The 25,190-nt window shown below is 42.8% G+C and overlaps 2 protein-coding genes across 6 annotated transcripts in view; both read right to left on the bottom strand.

The window, feature by feature from the left end:
* Positions 1–19,042, bottom strand: part of ino80 (INO80 complex ATPase subunit) — a 28,080-nt gene extending 9,038 nt beyond the window's left edge. For 3 of the 5 annotated variants that reach the window (XM_053887699.1, XM_053887698.1, XM_053887695.1), the window contains exons 1-27: positions 18,886–19,042; positions 16,932–16,994; positions 16,530–16,721; positions 16,229–16,383; positions 15,559–15,626; positions 15,352–15,498; positions 15,073–15,193; positions 14,533–14,738; positions 14,408–14,461; positions 14,129–14,332; positions 13,850–14,054; positions 13,681–13,748; positions 13,385–13,606; positions 13,221–13,301; positions 12,843–12,938; positions 11,551–11,610; positions 11,146–11,288; positions 10,434–10,518; positions 10,100–10,217; positions 9,949–10,034; positions 8,403–8,570; positions 8,209–8,342; positions 8,043–8,110; positions 7,493–7,586; positions 7,217–7,418; positions 6,328–6,468; positions 5,477–5,702 (exon numbers count right to left, since the gene is read on the bottom strand). In XM_053887699.1, coding sequence (XP_053743674.1) covers positions 5,477–5,702; positions 6,328–6,468; positions 7,217–7,418; positions 7,493–7,586; positions 8,043–8,110; positions 8,209–8,342; positions 8,403–8,570; positions 9,949–10,034; positions 10,100–10,217; positions 10,434–10,518; positions 11,146–11,288; positions 11,551–11,610; positions 12,843–12,938; positions 13,221–13,301; positions 13,385–13,606; positions 13,681–13,748; positions 13,850–14,054; positions 14,129–14,332; positions 14,408–14,461; positions 14,533–14,738; positions 15,073–15,193; positions 15,352–15,498; positions 15,559–15,626; positions 16,229–16,383; positions 16,530–16,681 — 3,304 coding nt within the window. In that variant the 5' untranslated portion in view covers positions 16,682–16,721; positions 16,932–16,994; positions 18,886–19,042. The other 2 variants (XM_053887697.1, XM_053887696.1) reach the window with 2 other exon arrangements.
* Positions 19,043–19,396: 354 nt separating this feature from the next.
* vps18 (VPS18 core subunit of CORVET and HOPS complexes) lies at positions 19,397–24,467 on the bottom strand. Its single transcript, XM_053887787.1, has 9 exons — positions 24,106–24,467; positions 23,890–24,031; positions 23,680–23,771; positions 23,309–23,559; positions 22,739–23,092; positions 21,136–22,398; positions 20,449–20,658; positions 20,143–20,379; positions 19,397–20,075 (listed from the first exon to the last, which is right to left on the bottom strand). Exons 1-9 carry the CDS (start codon positions 24,206–24,208, stop codon positions 19,782–19,784), a joined length of 2,946 nt encoding a protein of 981 aa, XP_053743762.1. The 5' UTR covers positions 24,209–24,467; the 3' UTR covers positions 19,397–19,781.
* Positions 24,468–25,190: the final 723 nt, after the last annotated feature.

The following is a 25,190-nucleotide window of genomic DNA, read 5'->3' on the forward strand; positions in this document are numbered from 1 at the left end:
AAACTCCCCCCACTGTGGGTCAGGACGTGCCGAGGTGTTAAAGAGGAACTAATAGAGGAGAAAAGAGGAACACTCTGGGGAAGGATTGGAGCTCACCTTAAGGTCACGGTGGAGTGATGTTGTCCTGTCAGAGCCATTCACTCAGCCAAATGCACACATCTCTCAAACATGTTGAATTCGAAGCCGTTTTCATCAATATGCAATTCAAATTTGCTATTAATCTTTGCTATATTTAAGTAGTTTAAGTAGTTCTTCTGTGAATTTCTCAAAAACGTTTCTTTCGCTTACAGGAAAATACCATTTGTGATAGACTAACTATAATATTGACTATATTTTATATAGGTAAAAACACAAACCTTAAAATATATGAAACCATGGTACAAAAAAGTACAGGTGGTAAGCAGAAGATTCAATTTGCCCCCTTGAATCACTGACAATCTGTTGAAAAAACTATTGCTTAACACTGCCTCTGGCCAATATGCTTCAGTTAGAAATAAGAACCACCAAAGAAAAAAAAACAGATTCATGACCTTTCCTAGCACAGTATAACTCATATCTGAGAGCAAAACATTTCTGTGGCTTTACCTCGTGGCCAACAACACCACTTCCTGTCGTCAAAGTCTCATCTAGAACCAGCCATGACGTCTACAAAGTGGAAGATTTGTCAAGTGAAAAGAGGAGAAAGTGAGACGTGCAACGGATTAGATGTGGGCAGCATGAGGAAGAAAAGCAGACGGGGGAGCGTAAAGGGGGCCTAGCGTGGCGGCAGCGGCCATGTAATGGTCTCCAATCAGACAGGGCCTCAATACCGCAGGTGCCAGTCTAACCAGGGCCGCTGCGTGGTCAAGGGCAGCAACCACGCCGCCAGTCCTCCCACAGATGCAAACTGCCACTTGGCTAAAACGGTGGTTGCTCCTTGCTCAACCTTTGCCGCCGATCTGTTTCTGCTTAGTGGGACGCTTTTTCTAAGATGGTTAAAAACCCCTTACTGTGGCCTTTTCAACTGCAATGTTTAATCTCCTTATACCAACTCAGTTTAATTTACTTTTTAGCAAGACATTGGAGTAGCAATTAACTTCAAATTTTATTACATATCCCAAGTCTAAGCAAGCATTGACATCAGAGAAGTTTTTCCTTCATAGTACGAAGTCCAGGAAGATTTAACTAGTGTGCCACCAGCCACTTAATTGAAAGAGGAATGTGGGGAAGCAGATGCTTGAAATTTGAAAAGACTGTCCTCCTTGGAATTCAACCACACAAGAGGCCAGCAACAAAAACAAAGGTGGCAGAGTTCAAACACAGCAGAATTCATTATGCTACACAGCACATTCAATTGCCAGGAAAAGATTATGCTCTAAGCAAGTTTACATATCATCAGCGCCGACCATGAAATATACGATGAATTAAAGAGATTTACAGGATTAAAATAGAGGCAGCCATACATCTGACCAAAATGTTTACGCTTAGCTGACCTTCGAGATTTGTTTTGCTAAGATTCAGTCAAAAATATTTTACTCAACAGCAACGCACGGCATTCACACCCAAATATCAGAATGAGAATGGAAGCGTCTTGATGGGCACAAGGACAAGGGCTGCCTTGAGACCCCACCCCAAAACGCAAATCCCGTGTGGTGTCACACCACTCTGCAGTTGCTATGGATACACGTATCAAGCTTCACCACCTGCCCCCCTTTAACAGCAAACCGGCTCTGGCCCGATCCAGTCAAACAGCAGTTTTCACCCATCCAGCCCACCCCATCTCCTCCTATGGTTACCTCCTGCTGACAGATTAAGCATCACTCCCCCTCTTCTCTTCATCCACCAGCTCCCTCTCCATCTTCCCTCCTCCACTACGCCAAAGTCTCCCTCCCTGTTCCCGTCTACACACCCTCCCTCCCCCTACTGTCTGTCCCCTGACAGTGTAATCCAATCCCTGTAGGGCTAGAGCCAGAGGCCTGACACGGTCCTGACCCAATTAGAGGCCTGCTGCCAGCTAATTAACCCCGGCCCGGCTCTGGTGCCTGGCGCCTTATACTCCCAAACCCAGCAGAGAACTAATTTCATTAACAAAGTCTGACAGTCTTCTGTCCAGTCCACATGACAGCGCTGCTAAAGTGGAGAAGCTAAGTGCCTAGCTGTCCAGATGCAAGCGAGCGAAGAAGCAGTGAGCAGATCTTCTGATGGAGGAAGATGGATGGATGGTTATGTGAGATAGAGAGACAGATGGGGTCCGGCGAACAGGTCGAATCCACGATCGAACCCAGCGTCAGCACCACACTGTATAATGATACATTACACTGTGCAATCGATAAGTCAATGGGCAACACTTGTTCAGCAGCGCTGATGATGGAAATATTAGCCAGACACGACTCAGCTGCCAATATCGACAGAACTCAGTCTTAAACTTAATTTCTCTGCCGAGACAGCATCAGGATTGCAAAGGGACAGATGCCAGTGAGGATGAAGGCTTTTTTTTAAACCGGCCTGAAAAAGAAGGAGGGAAATTGAAAAGGTTTTTTTTTTGTTCAACAATGGCTGCGTTTTCCAGCTCTCAGATCTCTAGATGTTATTATTTTACACTCCAAAATGGTTTCACCCCAGACGAATTCTCACAGGCAGGAAAACACATGCTCATAATAGACCTTATAATGTGGTATATGTCTCCCCCTTCAGTATAATTTGAGGCTGTCCCAAGCTTGAGAAAATACCCTTCGAGTTATTCATATTCGCGGAATGCACTACTCCTGATAAGTTATTCTGAAACCCAAATTCATACCCCACAAATATTCCGCGCTTGTCACAGAAGAATATCTTGACTTTAAGCTATTTCCTCCTCCAGAAGCAGTGGCCTGGTGCGGTCAGTTGGGTCAGCTGAAGCTGGATATTTTCACTCAGATCTTTTCATTGTTCATTTTCGCACACACTTCGCTCCCATACGCTTCGACCACAGCGGTGACAGACCAGCTGACAATGCAGACGGGAAAATAGCAGCTCTTCAACCAGTGGGCCATCATTTCATGGAACCCTTCCTTTTAATTACTGCCAGAGGCCACACAGACGGCGAGGACAGTTATTTCGGTGTCACACTGGAATGTTCTGCATATAATCCCTCAGCATGCGAGAACGACACCCTTACCATTCATACCATTTTAAACAGAGGCTAAACTTGTGCTGTGCCAACAGGAAATAGCTTCCATTATATGCATCACAAAACAACGCAACACATTGTAAAAATGAAACAACTAACGTTGTACAATCTACAGTAATAATTGATAAACTTATCCAACAAAGCAAAAATGTCATTTGTTGTAAACTATTGCACTCGTTTTCAATTTAATTTTGCGAAAGATGCTTAAGAACCAAAACCGCTTTAGCATTAGCTAGCACACTAATAATTATAATAATAATCCCTTGAGGAAGCAGCAATGATCAATGTATGGATTTGAAGTCAAATTATTTACCAAGAATGCCACAAACGCTGCTATGACCAATGCATTTCCCTAACTTAGTAGTAGCGATGCTAAAACTCTGACTTTCTCTCATTTTTGACATAGGATGGCATTGGGGTCGCTTCTTTCTTGGCTTGGTGCATGAGCATGAGCTACATAACTGTCATCTCTCTGCTGTTTCTGCTTCCCTTGTTCCCTTCCCTTGTATCCCTTTTATTTTTAATTATTCTAACAAGATATACAACTATAAGCAATATGCTTTCATACAGAAAGGAACATGAAGTAATCGATTTTACGTCTCAAGTGCTTGGAACTAACTAAAAACAAATACATTTCCACATCATCATGGCAGTGGAAGGCAAAACTCTTAAAACGAAGCCGCTTCAAATGTTTTTTTCCGGATGCCTATTAAGTTCTGCGATTAGATTTCTCCATTGATATCAGCAGGCAGTCATACTCACGCCATGGCGCTCAAAACAAACACTTATTCAGCGCTGCCATTTGTTCGGACGGTGCAGCGCTGGAAGTGCAGGGGAGAGGGAGGGTGGGAAACTTCAGCCCGGCTACTGTACATATCGGAGCCTTGATGTGGCAACAATGTGTTCAGCAGAGGACGGGTGCCGGTTGGTTCCGTCACTTCCTTCCTACTAAGGCTGAGAAACAAGTGGGAGACTAGACGGGTTGAGAGCTTGAGGCAAAAACAGACTTCAGATCGTTGCAAGAGCACCGTGTGTCAGCGGAGGCCTGTGTGAGAACATGCAATGGTCGGCAAGCGTGGGAGAGTGTTTGAGGAGAGGTGAGAGACACCTCAGGCGTTGGCACTTGGATACGCACACACACATAGACGGAGCATCTATTAGTGTTACCTAACTCAGCACTTGAACAATGAGCAGCAGATAAACTTCCTCGCTTTGTCTGCCTCCTTGTAACTTCACAAGAGCGCTCAGACCGTTCTCACACAGATGCACAAATACTTGTTTTGTTTCTCACTTCTATACAAACACACACAGTAGCACATGCATTCACAGACTGAGGAGTTTGCAGTAATGTCAAACCTCCAAATGTATGATGAGTATTCACCTGAGCAATGCTCTATAATTGCGAGAAACACTGACAACAGTTCCACAAAGATGCAAAGTAGTTCTGGATACGAAAATAGTTGTAATATAGTAATAGTTGCTGTAAAATCCACATTGTTCCACCCAAAAAGAAGTTTGTTTCGAGGTTCTTTTTTGATAGTTATGGATGTCAATACTCACTAGAATTCAATGAGAAATGAGTGTCTTTCTGTGCCAAGGAAACACGAAAAGACAGCGGTCATCATAATTCCTGACAGCAGCTGTTTATCAGGTAGGAAGGCTGAGCGGGTCAGTGAGAAGGGAAGTGTCGTCTGTTACGCTCTTACAGCCCCTCTCACCCTGGACATCCATCAGACCTGGCGATCCTGGCAGCAAATCAGCTCCCACTTTGCTCCCTTTAACCTTTTAACTCAACAACCTCAGCCGCACTGATAAAGCCGAGGAAAACGCGCACGTACACACACAGGCACACCTGACCCCTAAATGCTGCTGGAGGAGAAACGCAGAACTTTCACTCAGCAGATCCATTAGACAGAGACGTGGCCTGCTCTGACCCTGACCCTCGACTGTGGTTTCTCTCACGGGGTATGATTGCAGCCTGGTTTGATACTTGCTTATGTTCTGTAGAAGAGCCATATTTAAGTCAGAATTGAAAACAAAAACAGAGACGGAAAGATGCAATATGTATTGTGATCATTCCCTAAGAGTTTGGATTCATCAACGGCTTGTTATTAATCAGCCAATTCCAGCCATTTAAATTAGATTTACATCTGCAACACCTTGTGGAAAATAATATTTAAGTTTAGTTTATCGAGAAGTTGTCGGCGGATTTACATGACATGAAACTTATTTTTTTAAGCATGATGCCCACATAGGAATTTACCATCTTCTTCTATACCTACACTTCAGAATGAACAATATTTGGTAGCCGCAACTTAAACACCTTACCTGGTATCCTAATGTAGGACCATCCATGTCGAGGGTAGAGAGCCATCACTCCTCCGGGTGATGGTGGACGGAAGGCATTTGCTCGAGACAACCAATCTGAGGCCAGATCAGGGGAGCCGAAAAGAAAAGTCTGTTTGAAGACAGTGCCGCCTCCATTCCGTGTCACCTGCCACTCATATTCAGCGCTGCGGTCGTCACAATATTGCTCGATGGGATTAGCGATCACCTGGGGGAACAGAAAGATGAAACTGAGTTGGAACAAATATGAATTATGGTATTATGGAATTATTTACTTCGACACAACTCATGCCTGCCTTAACTACGTCCCTCAAAATAGTATACTAATGTCTTGGGGCACCTCAAACTACAAAACCTGTCTCACAGATCACAAGTTTCTGTGACCTCATTAAAACAATGGTGTTCCAGAAAGAGCAAGCTTGGCATCATTTTTACGTTTGCCTGAAGATACGTACCGGCAGGACCGGCATGGGTACTGTTATGGGTATCATTTTAACTGCTGTTATGTTGCGTCCCCTGCGACCGGTCACCCCCTTGACCATCCGATTTTTAGCACTGAAACTCTGACAACAGGATATCATAAGCACGCACACCAGTTGCTATCACTGAATCAGCAAGTTTTTTGTGTGAGTTCAGGTGTGTTTTTTGTGTGTGTGGCATGAGAGGAAAAGGAAGCAGTGCACAACCAGTGGACAGTCAGGGGCCACCGTCATTGTTGCCATACAAAAGCAACATGGACACGGAGTCCCTCTTCCCTTTCCATGACCACCCAAGTCAGTTCAACAATGGTCACCACAGAGCCACTGCTAACGCACCAACACAAACAAACATACCCTTGGTGTCACGCTGAGGAGGAACTTTGGTGGAAGTGTTGGCTGGCACGGTCGCAGCACCGACGTGGCAGAACGTCTACTGTGGATCAGCACGTCTCTGTGTCCCACCATTCCAGGTCGAAGGGCCGTGAACACAAGGTCCTAAATCATAGTTACATACACACACAAAGCATTAACAATTAATGACAGAAATGAAGAGAGTTTAACAACAGAACCGAAAACAAGTGGGTGATACCGAATTTACTGAGCACCAAACAAGCTCAAAACCCATGACAACCCATCCTAAAATAAGATGGATGAGCTGATAATCTTAACAGCAACGGCACTGAAATGATGTGTTAGTTGACCACACATAAACCAGAAAAAAAAGTGCGTGTGATCTTTTCTACAGACGTTTAAATGGATACACAGTGCCCCCTAAAGGCAGGTAACGGCAACGATTGCCTTCGATCTGCCTTGGTACACTGGTGTTTATTAGATCAGATGTAAGATGTTTTTCCACATTAACACTGCTACTGACCAACTGAAAAGCACAATGGTTGTTCACGGTATGAGCCAAAACATTCACCCATCATGCAGAGGCCGCATGGTCGAAATATGATTCATGACTAACTAAGTTTAGAAAACAGGGGCAAAAACTGGATTTAAAAAAATTATTATTCGATCAAGTTAGTTTTTTAGGAGTCACATTTACTCCTCAATTGTCCAAGGAGTGCCAGCGGCTCCATGATTCAAGTAAAATTGGCAGCTTGGTCCATCACTGGGATCATGTTCGCCTCAAGAGGAAGCTCAGGGCAGAGAGCACTGTATACAAACACTCTGGGGGGAAATCTAGGCAGTGCATCCCACAGGATAGAAAAAAAGGCTTAACAATTCATAAGTTTCTCACCTGAAGGACAGGGCCAGTGTGAATGTTGGGGAAAGCTGTAGGTCTGTCTAGCCACACAATTAGGTCTGTACTGGTAAGACACTTAGTGAGGGGCTGTGACGCCCCCTGCTGTCCCATTTCTTCCAGTTGGTCGCCTTCTTCAAACAGGCGACGACAATGGAGCCGGTAGGCAGATTTCAAGGACAGGTAAAGAGCTAACCATCTGAGTGAAGAAATACACAACATAATTTCAAAAAATCTTTTTAGCAGGCTTCAATTCAAAACGTACAAACGCACCTGACTAAATTTCCCTGTAACATTAGATTGGACATCTCTGTAGGTGACACGTCAATGAAGCGCAGGAAGGAAAAGCAGCTTCCTTTGTCTTCCTCTGAAAATGGTAAATCATCAACAAAATGTTAACTTGGTATGACTATAAAGGGTGTTGAATAGAAAACTCTCCATTTCAGTGAGCATTTCTACCTCAAATAACACAACACAAATCTTATCGATCTCAATTACAAAAGACAATTCATACTGCATTTTAATATAGACAATTATCATTACCTTTATCACAAAAGGCTATGGTACTGACTTTTGCATTACAGTAGTGAAAGTACAAAATGGCAAGTGTGGAACACACAATTGTACTGCAGTGATGAAAAAAAAAGTGAAAAAAATGGAAGAATGATTAGATCGATTTACAGTCAAATAAAATGAAGCATCAAGATTAGATGAAATAAAATGAGGAATTAAATCTCACTAAATTTTGGCAAGAAACGGCTTGAAAGAGTTGACACAAGTGAATGATCATCAGATAACATCATGATAAAAGATTCACGCTCACCTTTCCTGTGAAATAGAGACTGCTGGATGTGATGCGGGGAGAACGGGGACAATAACACTTGAAGCAACCTGTAGAGGATGTGCGATGAGTAACATTGTAAATTGAGCAGAAACGGGAAGCAGCTTGGTCGATATAGAGAGAAACTTTCAAGTCTTAAGTGACTCACTTTTTCTTGGCCTGGTTGTGTGAGTGTAGAAGACCATTTCGGTAGAGGAACTTGGACAGGGCATAAGGTTTCAGGGTCATGTAGAAGGGAGAGCGTGTGTCCTGACGCTCAAACAGGTCTGGGTGATTGCACACCTGCCAACACAGACTCCTGTTACTGACTCAATAACTCGACAAAAGAGCAAAGAATCTCACCTTGCGGAACTGCATGACCAGGTTCATGAGGGAGGAGGTGGTGTTGTGAGCCTGCTGTGCCGTCCCCATGGACGACTGCAGCAGATCCTCAATGGAGATCTTGTTCCTGAGGGCTTGGTAGAGGAGCCTCTGCCGGGTGGTCAGCTGACAGTATGTTAGGATCTCAATCTGGGAAGAGTAAAAATGTGATTAACTACTCAGTCAATAACATGCGATTGCATGCTAGCAGAAAACTAGCTTCATTATCTTTTGCCTCAGCAGACCAAATTTGGCAGAGAAATGTTGTAGGGCCTGGCACGGTGCCTTCTATTCTAGTCAGGTTTAAACCCCACAGTTCACTTCACTACACTCCATACGTTTTGCATTAGCACACTCAGTGTTCTGTGCACCTAAGCAGCTCAGAGGAAAACACAACCAGAACATGGCACTGATGTCATGCAGTAAATAGAAGACCACAGGTGGGCTGCAACAGCTCATGTTCTCAAATGCTCTCTAATCCAAGGGATCCCAGACCAGTCCAGTCAAGAGTCTAGGGACTGGTTCAGTTTTGTTCACACATATAGGGAAACACCTCATTGTTACATCAAGTCCTCGGAGTCCAGCTGTCAATCAGCCATACACAAAACATGAACTGAGGCCCGTCTGATCAATTTCACGCTCTCGCTAATTCCAGTTCAAGTCATGTGATAAAGCCACATTTTAACACAGCATTAAAAGGCACATAAACTGCCTTCCAAATCATTTTAACATATATTAAATGCATTCACACAATGCACTTTATTAATGGCAAAAAATAGTCTTATTATGTCCAAGTACTAAGGGACTTTAAGGGACAATTAAGGTACTTATTTTAATTTAGTTTCTGATCATGTATTAGAACTGAAAATCAACAACAGAGACCAATCCAATTATGAATACACATTTTAAATACAGGTTCAGCTAGATGTCATGAAGACCATGATGTTATTTTTCCCAAGTCTAGAACAACAACACTAGCAGCTAAGAACCATGGGAGAATTCCACCAGCACAAAGTGCTTTGAAACAAATCAGAGTTGAGCTGGCAAAACAACATGTTGGGGAGAAAAAAGTAAACAAGTGAGATGTGGCAGGTCGATGAACCCTGTCACTCCCCGATCACTGTTTTGACTCTCCCACCATGTTTGATTGAGTGGGTGACATGTGTGTGACAGTGAGAGTCCAACATCTGTCAGGAGAATCTGCCAGCACACACATCACTCACAGGCTTATTACAACATCTCTGTGTCAGCGAGCAGCGACGGGAGACGGATGGATGAGGGGAGCAAGTGCAAGGACACAAGGAAAGAGCTCAACCTGTGTGGCGCAAACAATTTACGACCACACATTTGTCAAGTGTGTGACAAGTTGATGCTGTTTTTTTTGCCTTCACCAAATGAAAAGGTTTTGTGGCACAAAATTGACAAAATGACATACAGAGATACATTTTTCACTTTTAATTTCATCAAGACTGAACAAATGATGATGTGAAAAGGCATACAAATAACTTTTGTACTTTTAACTTTGTACCTTATCTGAGAGCTCATTCTCCACATCTTTCTTGATCCTGCGCAGCATGAAGGGCTTGAGGATCATGTGAAGCCTGGAGAGCTGGTCTGGAGAACAAACATTTGCGTTTAAAACATTATTTTTCTCTTAAATGCAGTTGCTCAGTGCTCACTCTCGTCTATGGCAGACTTGTTCTCAGCATGACTCTCGATGTCCTTGGAGAACCACTCGTTGAACTCTTCGTGGGAATCAAACAGCGTAGGCATGATGAAGTGAAGTAGAGCCCACAGCTGAGGAACAGTAACAACACGGAACATCAACAGTTGGAGTTTATACAAACTGAGGAGGGTCAAGCTGCGTCGGTAACATAATGAGACACACGCACGCACGCACGCACGCACGCACGCACGCACGCACGCACGCACGCACGCACGCACGCACGCACGCACGCACGCACGCACGCACGCACGCACACACGCACACACACACACACACACACAGCCAACCTCCGCCATGGTGTTCTGAATGGGTGTCCCTGTAAGCAGCAGTCGGTTGCGACATTGAAACTGAAGCAGGATTTTCCAGCGGACGCTGAAAAGTTAAAAAAATTAATTAATGTCATGTTAGAGGTGGTTCAAGAAAAGGTGTCGACGTGTAAAATGTGAAACACATTTTTCTGCCTGCAAGAAACATTTAAGGACTCAAATCTAAGAGAAGAGATATATTTGAAATCATAATATCACAGGGAACATCAGTCACACTTTAGGTTGGGGGCCATATATTATATACTACTACTTGAGCTAATTACTAGTTTGTTAACTGTTAATAATCAGGTGTTGTTCAGAGAGGACTTTCAATGACCATTCCAGGGCAAAATATTGTCAGGCTTAATATTATTACAGGCTAAAGTGTTGCTAATAGACATTTGAATAAGTAGTTAATTTGTGGCAACTATCAAAAAGCAGTATGATGGGAAAGGATATAAATTCAAAATAATATAGAAGTTTTATAAGAGAAAAAAACATTACAATAGTGAGACATTAAAAGCAAGGTATTGTGGGAATGGAAAAATTACATTATGTATTTATTATACTAACAATTAATTTTTAAAGTGATCTGAAGCTTAAGAAAATGTTAAGTTAAAAACTGGCAATGTAAACATTTGGAAAAAGACAAATGATCGAAAAATATTTGTGAAATTAATAACCCAAATATCACCTGGTACTGCTTTTCAGTGCTTGGGCCTCATCCAGAACCATGTACTGCCACTTGACTCTTTGGAAGTACTTCACATCCTGAACCACGAGCTGGTAGCTCGTGATCACCACATGGAATGGTGCATTCTGGGTGTAGAGGGTTTTCTTCATAACGAAGAGCAAAAATGAAAAGGGAAAAAAGGACACAATTCAAATCATGACTCATCAGAATCCAGAAAACGTATTAGCAATTCTACAGGAATAAATTGGGTGGAAGCAAATACACATACGTTTAGGTTTCTTCTATGACTGATATTTAAGTTAATACATTTTCAGATGTTTTGACATCAAAACCAGAGCACTGATATAAACAACTGTAACAAGGAAAGGGCAAGAGTACACGTTTCGTGTCGCCTCTGATTCTCACCTGGCTCCAGAATTTTCTGATAACCTTACGATCATGAGGGTTGCCCCAGTAGGGCAGAACCTGTTGGAAAGTAAAAGTTAGCAAGAGTGAAGTTGCATCATAATCTGAAACACAACGCATCACTGACGCGAAAACTAAAGAGGATCACAATCTGATGAGACAAGTCTATAAACAACAAACTAAAAGTTACTATAGTGACGGGTCAACACATTCAATATGTGCGCCTACAGTGACAGAGATTATCTACTTAAATGCAATTTTCAGTGGTGTATAAAATGACATGTGATGACTATATGATGACGAATTCACTTAAAAATTAAGAGTGCCTTAAACATTTGGATTGCATTTTGAAATACTGTAAATACAAGACCGTGCTCTTCCCAGAGGAAACAGCCCGGCATAACATCATGTATGAATCATGGTGGAGTTGTTGATGTTAGAATGTGATGTGAACAGATTTACACATCATTACATCACTCAGCACCATTGTTTCCAGTCGCTCATGCTCTAAGTGTTCAGGAAGCTTATCTGTAAATTCAGTAATAAGCTCTTTTCACAGCTCATTAGCAAAACACACTGGAGCCGATTTATTTTCGGTCCCGCGAGACAAATTGATTGATTGAGAAGATTGTCTGTCGCTTAGAAGAATGCACAAGGCCATCCAGAGCCTAGTTGGACCATACATAAACATAACTGTAGTGCATTTCACTTAGTCACTGGCCTTTCATCCACTCGTGTTTTCAACCAGGCAGCTCTGAAAAATGTGACGACGCAACGTCGCCTCCTAGTGAGCGTTTTTCTGTTAATTTCGTTGGAAAAATCGCCTAAATTGAAACCCTTTTTTTATTTTATTTCAATGACTTTATCGGTTTTAACGAACAATGAAGACAAGAGATTGAGCATTAAAATCCACATGGGTTATATAACATTGTATCTATCACTTTCAAAATGTAATACTTGTAAAAATTAATTACTAATGATGTTAAACACTCCACTTTTATTTAGATTATATTATTATTAAGTGGAACAAACAAGAAAGGAAGAAGAGGAAAAACAAAAACTGAAATACTCCACTTGCGGTTGAATGCAAACTACATGAATGTACAGAATGAATACACCATTCTGATAATGCTGTAATGTTGCGTGTGCGTGTGTTGGATGTGCCTTTGTAGTGTAGGGATTTATTGCTGTGTTTCCTACAATTCTCGCTATTGTCTACTGTGGACGGTACCACGCTATACAGCATCATTGTGCAGGTGTTTCCGCCGCTGTGCTTACTCAGCACCTCCTACCTTGAATTTGGGCACAAAGCGGGTGAACTCCTGGTGCCAGTTGTTGAGTGTGGACGCAGGGGAGATGATCAGGAACGGGCCCCAGATGTTGTCTCTCTATACAGGGATATATCAATGAGAACAGCAGGTGTTTCGATGCACGAACCCCCAAAACAGGAAGCTGAACATGCACCTTCCTTTCCCTGAAGTTACTCATTTCAGCCAAACTGATTACAAACGGGGAATTCAGCTGTTTTACAACAATGAAACGTGACTTGTCAAAGGAAATGAAATGAGGGATATATGTGGGAGGAAGCAGCTGCATGTACCAAAACCTTCAATTTCACTTGAATGAGAAAAAATGAGGAAAACTAATTGAATTGACTAGTTCTCTCCCACCTCTGCTAGGTGGGCCAGCAGGGCAATGCTTTGCACTGTCTTCCCAAGTCCCATCTCGTCTGCCAGGATCCCATTGATTCCCTTCAGATAAGAAAATACTTATTATTTTCCGGAAAAACAACACATTCATAGTTAAACAAAGACGTCATATACTCCAAAGCTACCTGTTCATAGAGGTTGGCAAGCCAGTTCATGCCCTTTAACTGGTAACCTTTCAGCTTTCCATTGAAAATTGTGGGCTGAGGGATGTCTTCCCCAGCCTGAATGGACGGGTTTGAGAGGCTGTAACTCTCACCAAAGCCAGATCCGGCCCCTAAAGAAGAGGTCCCTGCATCATGTTGGGACGCACTTCGGCTGTCCTTCGCTTCCTCGTCAAACATGCGCGTCTGTGGAAACACATGAAGAAGTCAGCATTCAGACTTCAAGTCACAAAAGGCCGGGTTAAGGTGGATTCATTTACTCTCTCCTGATGAATCCGGAAGGCTTCCTTGGCATTCCTCAGGGCTTGGGACTTGTAATAATCACTATCTGGAATTAAACACAGGACAGCGAGGCTTAGATTCAACTATTACAGAAAACGTCACACACATAAAGACAAATCCAATTGAACGTTTTGTAAAGGTACATACTATAGTCCTCCTGTCCCATGTTGACCATCACACCCCCTCCGATGTCAATCTGACGTTGCGCCGCATTGTCCTCCAGCTTTTTCAGAATCTCCTCCTGAGCTTCGTCCCCTCCTGCTCCGCTGACTGCAGCTTTGCCACTCATGAAGTGAGCGTACAGCTCCGTCTGCGTGATGAGGAAGTTGAGTTTCCGCTGCTGGCGCTTAGCCTGAAATTAAAAAATGAAAGATTATCATTATTATTATTATTGGCCTTCTTCTAAAGAACAAATGATACGCTCACCTCCTTCATCTCCTCATCAAGTTTACGCTGCTCCAGCGCCTCCTTTTCCGCTCTCTTCCGGTGCTCCTTCTCCACCTTGTCATACTTCTTCCAGTACAGCATCATCTCCTTTGTTAGCCGACGAGCTCGTGGTAATGTTTCTTTACAGTTCTTCTGAGCTTGGATGGCAGCACGTCTGACTTCACGCATGCACTGGTGCGCCAACTGCAGCAGGAAGACATCAAGTTTTTACCAGAACTAGTCATTGAAATTTTTAGAACTTTATATTCTTTGACTTGCCTTTTTAGCATTGGTCAACACCAGGTTCTTGGCTGAAGTCTTCTGCTTAAAGGTCTGTACAATAAGGCAACACAGGCTCTTAATTTGTGGTTGAAAAACGAAAAGAAACCAATGGGAGCACAAACCTTTGGGATCTCCTTTTTGGCAATTGTTAGCCAAACCTTCCTTCTTCTTGCGTTTAGCTGCTCGATCGTCAGGTGCTTCTTCTTCACGATGGGCATCGGAGCATCATGGGAAAACTTGGCAAAGATCTTGGTGACATAAGGCTGGCCCTCGTCCAGAAACTCTCCTTCGTCCCGCTTCTTCTTCTTCTTTACTTTTTTTAATTTCGCTATGAAAACAAAAACATTCACAATGTTGTTTACTCATCAACTACTTCAGCTATGATGATCATCCAGTCAATTTGAGGGCACCGTATTTTACAATGAGGTGCAAAACATATAATCATCTGCAGTTCTAGTTCATAAAAATATCTATTTGTTGACATATTTAGATTAGGGCAACTCTCACACCAATACATTTCATTTTATTTAGTAACCACACACCAAATTTGCATTGAGTTACATTCACGTTAATTTGTAATATTTCAAATATTGTGTTTATTAGAAATATTGAGAGCATAAACACAACACCAAATTAGCATTACAACAGACACTTCATATTACCTTTGAATTTTTTATCGTCTTTAATTTTCTTCTTTTTTGGTCCTAGGAGGTGGCGCTGTTGCTCATAGTAGAGGTCCTGAGTGGAGAGGAGTCCCGTGCTGTAGAACTGGTACTGTTGAAGCTGCCCAAGTGCAAACAGAATTGTGTTTATTGCAGCGAGAACACAGCTCAAACCTGTAAGACTCTCTTAAATGTTCTTTCTACCATGCAAAGATTGAAGATAGATAATAATCTACGATACTCAGAATAAGATTTCCAGAATCAAAAGTGCATCAGTACCTCACGGTCCGTGTGGAACTTGCCCTGATGCTGCCTGGTGTAACGGTGGAGTCTCAGCATGTCATGCAGTTCCTCCCGAGACAGGCTGAAGTCAGAGTCATCGGAGTCTGTGTCCGAGTCTGTTGTGTTGTCACTTAACAGGATGCTCTGTGGAGGACAGGCACGTCACATACTGTAGCAAATAAGACACAAGAGTGTGTTCTTTACCTTCAGCCACTTCCGGTTCTTCTTCAGCTTGGAGAAATTGTAAAGGCCAGTTTTGTCTGGCTTTTGCTCTGATGGGATGAAACAGCACAGGTTACACACTGACACAAAGATTACGTCATCCTCAAAATATTTTCAGTATTTAAAGATAAATATTGCTCGAAAAACTCATTTTCTCAGCTGAAATATTGCAAAATATATTTGCAATTACTCAAAACTCCTTTGTAACCCCCCCATCATTATTTTAAGACCTCAGTATTTCAGCCTCAGCTGGCAATGTAAATATCTCATATATCTAAAAACGAAATGTTTTCTGTCATGCAATCAAATATCTAACGTGAATTAATAAATTCATTATTGAAATGGTTCAACTTTTCGTGGTTCAGTTAAACCCCAAGTAACAACATAAAATGTTTATTTTCTCTTTACATTTCAAGTCAACATTTTGTTTATAATTTACCGTCAGCCTGGCCCTCAATACCGCAACAGTATCTCATGTGACGCTTTATGAAAATGAACATGACACAATGAGAGATTACTCCAGCTTGAACTGAATAATAAACTGATAGATCAAGATGGTAATTTATTTTCTGTTTGATCAAGATAATCCACCAAGAATTTTTTTATGGAGAGCTTCAGTTTAAAAGCAGACACAGAATTTCACACGGCTTACCTTTATCCTGCAGGAGCACGCCATTGAGGGGCTTGCTCTCCGTCAGCCCATCCTCTGACTCACACGGTTCACCTTTAACTTGTAAAGTCGAACGCTGAGTCGCATCCAGCGACAGCCCCGATCCTAAACCACCATCACTGTCATCGCTTTCATCACTGGAGTAGAAGAACGTGCATGCTATCAGCTCTCTTCAAGTGGAGGCCGTGATTGATCAACACAATAATAAGAACTACTACCAACCACTGCTTTAATTTCAGTCACCACCATGCAGGATGATCGTCTCACAACCCAACAAATGTACCTGGTTATATCTCTGTTGAAGAGGGAGGCCGTTTGTCGCAGGAAGGTGTCGAGCCTCAGAGATCGCTCCAAGCGCTGGAGGTACAGGGGTTTGGCCAGACACGAGCTCCCTGAGGTGCCAACCTCCAGGCGACCACTCTGTCCTGACGCCATATGGGTCTAAAACCTCTACCCCAGCGGGCAGGTGCTTTCACTGTACAGAAACAGTAAGCAGTAAATGTACCAAAATGAAACATAAGATCCATTTAACACCACTTTAAAAATGCAATTCATAATTTACACATTTTTTCACTTAAATAATAAACTTATGATAAACAAAGTAAAGATGCCTTTTATCCATGTGATGCCACTCTCAAGAAGAAAGTACAGAAATATTGATTTTTATTTTTTTCAATACACCCACCTTTTCAAAACAACTTGCCATTGTTCCTTGTTCCAAGGCTCATAAAACACTACACCCCAAGACCTTCAAAAAGAAAAAAACAAAACCTCAGTCAGGAGCAGGTACTTTCTGGAGTAAAATAAAGTATGATAGGAGCATTTTTATCAAAATTATTCAATTTTTTAGCTGTTCTGGACATCTATATCACATTTGTAACAATGTTTTGAGGCTTTACTTTTTAAAATATTGAAGTCAACAATAACAATAAAGAAAAGGCAGAATTTTTCCAGTGATCTCACTACTAGTGTGATGAAACAATGTGCATTTTCTGTGTCTTAAACTGTGTTAGGGACACCCAAGTATATATGTTTCATCATATCTCATGTTTATCTTGCTAGCCATTAAATTTGTGTCCTCAGTGTAGTGGTTGTCAGCTGCAGAAGTCAATATTTCCATATGAATTTGCTGGGAGACAAATATTTTGGTTCAGCACAGGTGGGAACACCACACCAGTGTTGGGCTTTTAAAAATAAATTCTGAAAACAAATGTACTTGTGTAACTCAACTCCTTTAATAAAAACATCACAGTATGCACATATAAGTGGTTTTCACGCCATACATTTCAAGTTCAGTCACTGTAAGTGTTCACCAAAGACTGAGTATATCCAGTACAGCAAAAACAAATCTCAGAACTGAATTTGAATTGCTTGCATCTTCAATAAGAATCTTAAATGTGGGGATTGTTGCTGCTCCTCGTATTTCCTCAATTAAACCACACCAACTCCATACACAATTTACAACTTGTAAGTTGTAAATTGTGATGTTTTTTGTGTGTGTGCATTACTTAAGCGTGTTCTTTGCTATTTGTATTTCTCTTCTTCTGTGTACTTTTTGCTGCTGTAAATTTCCCCTTGCAGGATTCATATTTTATCTTATCTCATGAACATTCTTGAGTTTCTTGCAGCACTAAGAAACCATATTAGAACCAAAAATATTCAATTTACTTTTCAATCCCATGCCACTGTATTATAACTGTGTGAATCTGACTTTTACTGTTGGGTTTTTGTAACAACGTTTGTCATTTTTTCCAGGGTGTGCAATCTTGAAAAGTGGATTCCAACAGTTGTAACAGGGTGAAAGTTGGTTTCAAGGGGGGCTTGTGAATATTTGTGCTTATGAAAACCTTTTTAAATATGCGAAAATGTGTATAATTTTAATTTCCGGATTTCATGGCACAACCCGTAAGACCTACACAGTAAATGGTTTTACATCTTGAAACATTGAGCTCGTGTTATTACCAGCAATTACATCCATCGGTGACTCCGAAATAAGTAACTGGCGATATTCTCAACAGTAATGCGAGACATTATAGTGTATTATTCGCCGTTATCATGAAGAATTCCTTTTGTTGCAGATTCACAAACGCACGCTAACGTTAGCACTTGCTAACTAACCTTGGGCAGTGCACTGCATGTAGCTTTAAGGCTAACAACCGTTAGCATCCTCGCTGAGTAAACGGAGCGTGAGCTGCCTCCAATCGATGATCGTAAAGGGTCAATGTGCTTGTACACACGCAAAACTTGGTGCGTTGAATTTACCAACTTTGAACGTTCCATTTAACGCCGCTCGAGCTTCTGTGACTCATCTGACTGGGGAGTTGCTTTCTCGGGACTAACCCCTTGCTTTAAAGTACTTTGCAAAGCATTCGTTAATATGACTTATTTGTATTAGGCCCTGTCTCTTTAAGGCCACTCTATGGCACCCTAACTATCAATTTCGATTAGTTACATCCATGTATATCGTTCGGCTTATCGCGTGGAAACAGGGCCCGCGGCCCGCCCGGACTATCTTGCGTCCTTGCAGCTGGCACGGTCGGGCTGCTGAGCCAATGCTCCCCATGTTTAAATTCTTTCTCCCTCCCGGCCATCTTCCCCCATTGCTCCTTCGCCATAACATCCAACACGGAGTCTCTCACCTCGGCCCCGTTCCCCCTTTTCCGTCTCTCTGGTAGCTGCTGCCGACTCTCGGTTCTCTGACTCCAAAATGGCGGTGAACGGCGCCGAGCGAGTGTGTGAGCTTTGAGTCGGCAGCAGCAGCAGAGAGGCGGCCACTTTCTGTTACTGAGAGAGCAAAGACACGACGCCATGGCGAGGGTACAGCAAGAAGCAGGCGCTTTAATCCATCCCAGATAGCTGATCGCTCCCTCTTTCATCTGTCTGGTGACAATGCGGCGATGTTCAAACACAATAAACACTCGAAAGATTAAAACATGATTAACTATTATCGACTCAGATTAAAAACCATTGATTCGGTACTTTCAGTAGCCACGTATCGAACTGCAACCGAGGTTGATTAAGCGGGTCTAGTCAGTACGAAGTTTGCCGAGCTACGTGTTACGTCACGGGAGGACCTTCGCTTGACTTGTGGTGATGCATTTGGGGAACCTAGACAAATAACTCCATCCACTGTTTGAATTATTTCCATGGCTTATATCGATTTATTCCACACATCGTTGAATGAACAATAACCAGTTTATTTAATGAAACTGTTGACATTGAATCACTTTCTTGACAAACAGCAATTCAAAATGTATAATACATTTCTACCTTCTTTAATAGGAAATTGACCGTATTAGCTGTAGGATGGCGGCAAAAGTTACTTCACATGTTTATCTTTCATGTATATGAAGGTGTGGCAGGCACAGAAACTGTTTAAGTGCGGGTTAGTTTTCATGATCTATTATTTTCCAAGCAGCTCAGGCACATACCGGCATCGCGATGATGCGTCACACAAACATTTCCAGCTCTTTTGTCTTCTTATTGTCCTCTTGAACTGTGCACAGTGATTTTTTTCAGACAGTAGCTAACTCGGTTAAAGCCAACTGGACCGTTCATCTTCATATTTCAGCGGGTCAATGAAAGGCTTGTCAATGGTCTTGATCATCAGTTCGCCACAGTACACACATTCAGATGCAATAATATCATCAATGTCAGACTTGATCTGCTCGCGGCTCCCAGTGCTGCCCTTTCCAAGACTAGCTGTGTCTCCTTCCTCCTTGAGCGTGGGGCGATGGCGAGTCTTGGAGGATTGTGTGGTTGCTGCCAGTTTCTTCTGCAGCTCATCCAGGCGATTCTGCTTATAGCTAGACAGGTGAGGGGTGACCTCCTAGAGAGTGGGGAGAAGGAGAGTAATCCGTCTATTCAATACGTCATGTCGACACTGCACGACTTACCTGCAACAGGCAATCATAATGGAATGTGTGTCCACACAGGAAGAGATAGAAGGGCCTGTTCAGCAATGGGAAGTCGCAAGCAGCACATTTTTCCTGCGAATCCACCACTCCGTACTTGTTCCTCATTTCCTGGATGTCTTCCCGGATCCGTTTGGCGCTCTCAGTGGCTTCCTCCATTTCTTGCTTCAGCTCTTCAATATGCTTGTTGTACTCCTCTAAGGAGCCACATATGGCTTCCTGCGCAGAGATAAGTCAAGTTAATACCAGCCATTGACCCTGTCTAGAATTTGGATTGAAGCTGCTGACCTTGAAATGGTCAATGGTAACAAAGTCTGGAAAGAATGGCAGGATGTCTTCAATCTTGAGCAGATCACAACTGGACAAACAGTTCATGGCTTTTTTCACATCCTTCTCCTCCTGCACAACGTGCCGGGCGATCTTCAGCCACAGTTTCTTTCTCAGCTCCTCGTCATCGTCAGGAAGGTCAGCACAAGACTTGGCAAGGTCAACATCGACCTATGGAGTAAACAAATCCACAAAATCACAGCTATATAACACGATCACAGTCGGAACACCGTTAAATTTGTTATCTGTTGCGATAAGCCATAAAAATAATAATAATGAAATAATTTATAGTATGTATTACAGACATTTTAAATTCTGTACACTAGTATATAGTGATAGGTGGATAAGGTGTCATGAAACAGTATTGCAGGGTTGATGGCGTCATTTTCAGTGGCCACTAGATGGTGCTCTTGGTTTAGAAATGATGTGAGGTTGCATTGAATCCAAACATTTTACAGCAGCCAGCACCATCTGGTGGCCCCTGAAAACCAGGACACTGTTTCATGAAACCTCATCAAACCTTCAGTACTTCTATGTAATGATTGTATTAGATGACTTCACTGCAGCCACACAAAAACTAGATCAAATCAGGAGAAGTGCTTTGACAGAGGACGCCATCTTTTTCCATCCCCTCCACCTGCCACTTACTTGCAAAGCCAAATCCACTGCTTCCTCATACAACTCCATTATTCTGTAGACCAACACGCAAGCTCTGAGGTAGCCATGTTCTGCACAGAGCCTGAGCGCGTACTTCAGATCGTAGTGGATGTCTGACGTGCGGGTGCCCGCCTGCTCCAGATACCACAGCAGGGAGTCAGCCTTGTACTTGGCATAGAGCGACAGCAGGTAGTTATGGATGGCTTCTTCAGTGACGTTCAGCTCGTACACACAGAACTCCATGTAGCGGATAGTTTCATTGATCTGCTGTGTGCTGCCCATCTGGCTGTAGTTCATCAGCGCAGGGATGAGCTTCTTTGGGTCCAAACGCTTGCCCATCTGGATCCAGGCATCGACCACTTTTTTCGGGATGTGCTGCATTAGCACAGGCGAGAACTTGTAGAAGAGTTTTTCATCGCAATGGTTGGAGAGCACGTCCAGAGCTGCGCTGTAGTCGTCATGCTGGCAGTAGTGTGATATCACGCGCTCGTAGTCCTGCATGACCACAGAGAAGTAGACCATGTCGTCCACGTTCCCATGACTGGCCAGCAGGTCATAGATGGTGCTGCGGTTGTTAAACAAGCAGTCTTTGTGCTTGGAGTTGTTGAGGAAGCTACGGAATTTCTCACGGGTCTCCTGGAAAAGGTCAGTGTCGCAGTCGCTCTCCATCTGACCAAGCCTGTTCAGGTACAGCTCAGCTAGCCAGGTGACCAGTAGTGTGATCTGGGTTCGCTCACTCGACTTCAGATTGCTTAACTTCTTCTGCAAGAACTCCATTAAAGCGTCCTCCTGCTTCGCTTCAATGAACTTCAGCGCTATCTCCTCGAAGTAATTCTGCGTCAGGGCGTAGCACTTGGCGCTATCGAGGTACCGCTTGTTCTGGAAGCAGTGCTCAGCCTCTTTAGCTAGAACAGTGTCCATACACTCTGGTCGGTCTCGACAGTACTCCTTGGCTAAGTCGAACTTGTTCATGCTCATGTACATCTGCCAAACATCCCGGGATTCCCGTTGGATGTGGTACCGAAAGACGGCGCGCTCAGTGTAGATCCAGACTAAACCACCGGCAGGGTCCTTGATCATCCTCTTCAGGGAGCCAAACTTATCAGGGAACACATCCTCGTGGACCACCTGACCATTCAGGGTGCAGATGGCCTTGACTCTGTCGTGAAGCAGGAGCAGGAAGTGGAACTGCGTCAATACGATGGAGATGGGCTTGTTAACGCTCAGGTCAATGTCGGGGGTGTACTCCCACACCTGTTTAGATGTGAGAAAGAGGGTGGAAATAGGAAATATGATCCATTTTATGTCTCAATTTCAACACTGAAATGAGTTGTTACAGTACATACTTAATAAAAAAAATGAAAATGGCAAAAGGTGAAACAAGATAACATGTAGCCGAACAAAAATAAGAAACAAAATGTTCTCAGGCACAAATATTTCAATAATATTTATGTGGCCAGATTAAGCAGTAGATATTGTAGCAGATGATAGTCTTTCCACGGTCTTTATAAATGTACTTTGAAGATATTATTATTATGTGTTTTACCCTGTCCAATACCTATTACATTGTACATGAAACCACAGACGCACTCACCTGCACGTCACTCAGCAGGGAGTCAGGCCTGACACAGTCCAGCTGCCCATAGAGGACACCGTTCCCCATCATCCAGGCAAAGGCTTTTGGGCGGGTTCGCAACTTTGACGTGTAGAACGTGATTTCGCTGTAGCCCATGTTGACCGGGAACTCCTGGAAACTGGGCAGCAGATCCTGGTTCTGGCTGAAGATGGAGCTGAAGCCTTGCTGCTCCGACCCCTCGGCCAGCTTTCCAACAAACTGGAACAGACGCTTCCTAGTTGTGGCTATGATGAAGTATTTGTTCTCCAGACCACGTTCCACTTCAATGCAGCAGACCGGCGCTGGTTTCCCATCTTCCTCAAGCGAGTGAACCTGCAGTCATAGGAAAAGACAATTTGTAACTTGAGGTTTTGCACACACATGACCTTAGGTCTGTTTGAGATGAACAGCTTTTTGAATTAAGGATGGTTAAAGCCTTGTTGTTGACAGAGGAATTTTAAAATGTAGATGTTCAGGAATTGAAAGGAAAGATTTGAAGATATAAACTTTTGGTAAGCAAAAAACATTTCACTCAAAGAGTGCGCTGACCTGTCTGAAGTACTGGTCTGGGTTGGTGCTGAAAAGACTTCCCTCGGTCGAAGAAATCTCCGCCTCAAAGATGATGCCCTGGCTGGTGCCGACCAAAATGGGACCGGTGTTGCTCTCATTGCCCAACTGCTTGTTCCAGCCCACACTCTCAACAAGGTGGCCTCTCCAGCGAGACAGATTGCGGGCTTTTTGTGTGTTCCTGTTCAGGTACAGGCACTCACTAGTGCTCATGCTTATGAGCAGATGGGAGCCTGCGGGAGCAACATGCGGAGGACGAACATGATATGGACATCAAATAGTTTGGAGGACATGTTTGACAGATCAATGACAATACATAATAGAATAAACGTGTTATGCTACTGCTTTCTCACCTGTCGGATCAAGAAACAATTTATGTACTTTCGAGTCATCCCTCCTTCCAAATTCAATCTGATTGGGTTGGTCAGACTTGGCCAGGTCAATCCTAAACAGAGTAGAACAAGGTCTAATCGTGTAAAACCACTTGTTAAAGCACAATAAACATCAGCCCGTTGAAGTGTTTAAGAGACAGCTGACGACCTCCAGGCGATCGTGGAGTTTACCTCAGCAAAGTGTCTCTCCCTAAACTCATGCACAGCTGATTGTTGCAAACAGTCAGATGGTTGATCTTCTCCGGTGGTGTGAAATCGATCCTCTGCTTGTTGAAAATCGGTTTCTCTTCCTCAAGTCGAACATTAACAAAGCCTGAGAAAAGAGGGAAGGGTACGCACGTTGCGGCGACTTACTAGTAAAACAAGAAGTACTACCATCCGATTTACCTGAATGTGTTATCCCGATATTCGTGTTTGGAAGGCGGTTGTGTTGTGGCACACCTTGCCGTGTGTTTTGGGAGTTTTCATACTCGTCTAAAATCGAAGCCATCGTAAATTTCACCGCACACAATGTAAGAAATTGAGGCTAAAACGTCAAAGCAATGAGCAAGCTAGTTAGCAAGTTAGCATTTGAAGTGCCTTCGTCGCTGAACAACGATGATTTCTCGTATAAAGCAAACCCGCACTCTCACTCTCGTCGCTAGTCATTGAATTTCGATCAATGTCATTAAAATACAGGGTTTAAGATTTGACTTTTCATTGTGTTGTTCAGGACTGCGAAAGAACAACACAGGGTGGACCAGTTGAGTCAGGTGACTGGATCATGTGACGATGACGACAACCTCTGGTGTGCCGTTCAGAATACCCACCAGGTGGCGATGTTGGTCCGATGATGCAAAATTATAGACCGATCCTTAAAAACATTGCACAAGCCATCAAAGCTTAGTTGAGTTGAAGCTCAAATACACGATCCAAGCTAAGCTCAGTCAACTAAAACTAATGTTTATGTATGATACAGGTGGTTGATAAAGACGTTATTCAAAACATTCAGCAGTTCTGGGTGAAAACAAATGTGATGAGGATCAGCAGCTTTCAACAAAATTTAATTCTGAACAGATCTAAATAACATTTTTGTGAATTGATCTGGGAGAAGGAACAGATCATTGAATTTTGGTGTTGTTCCAGAATTCATTCTGGATCCGGTAGACTGACTTTCTATGCTAAGTGAGATGCAACTTCGAGTTCATTTGAATTTCACTATTAATGGGATCAAACACTCAAAGTTATGTTTAATTACACGGATAGACAATTGTGGAAATCACAATAAGGGCACTCTCTGAGTGTTTTTCCAGTTTTCAATTCCTTCCTCTGATGCAAAGTCAAATTCTAGATTCTCTGGTCATTATCCATCTTTGTTTGACAATATGACTAACACTGTTTGTCTTTCTATTAGATCTCTTAGTTTCATTATTTGTTATTTTAGAACCAAATGATTTGTGTGATCTATGTAATATACTTTTGTCATATTAAAT

Source organism: Synchiropus splendidus, chromosome 15, assembly GCF_027744825.2.
Source record: "Synchiropus splendidus isolate RoL2022-P1 chromosome 15, RoL_Sspl_1.0, whole genome shotgun sequence".
Taxonomy (NCBI): domain Eukaryota; kingdom Metazoa; phylum Chordata; class Actinopteri; order Syngnathiformes; family Callionymidae; genus Synchiropus; species Synchiropus splendidus.

Bases quoted from the DNA above. Each gene is read 5' to 3' on its own strand.
- vps18 (XM_053887787.1), bottom strand. From the start codon at position 24,208: ATGGCTTCGATTTTAGACGAGTATGAAAACTCCCAAAACACACGGCAA. The intron at 23,093-23,308 runs GTCAGCGCACTC...CTATGACTGCAG, and splicing joins CAGACCAGTACTTCAGACAG to GTTCACTCGCTTGAGGAAGA. The intron at 20,076-20,142 runs GTAAGTCGTGCA...CCCACTCTCTAG, and splicing joins ATTATGATTGCCTGTTGCAG to GAGGTCACCCCTCACCTGTC.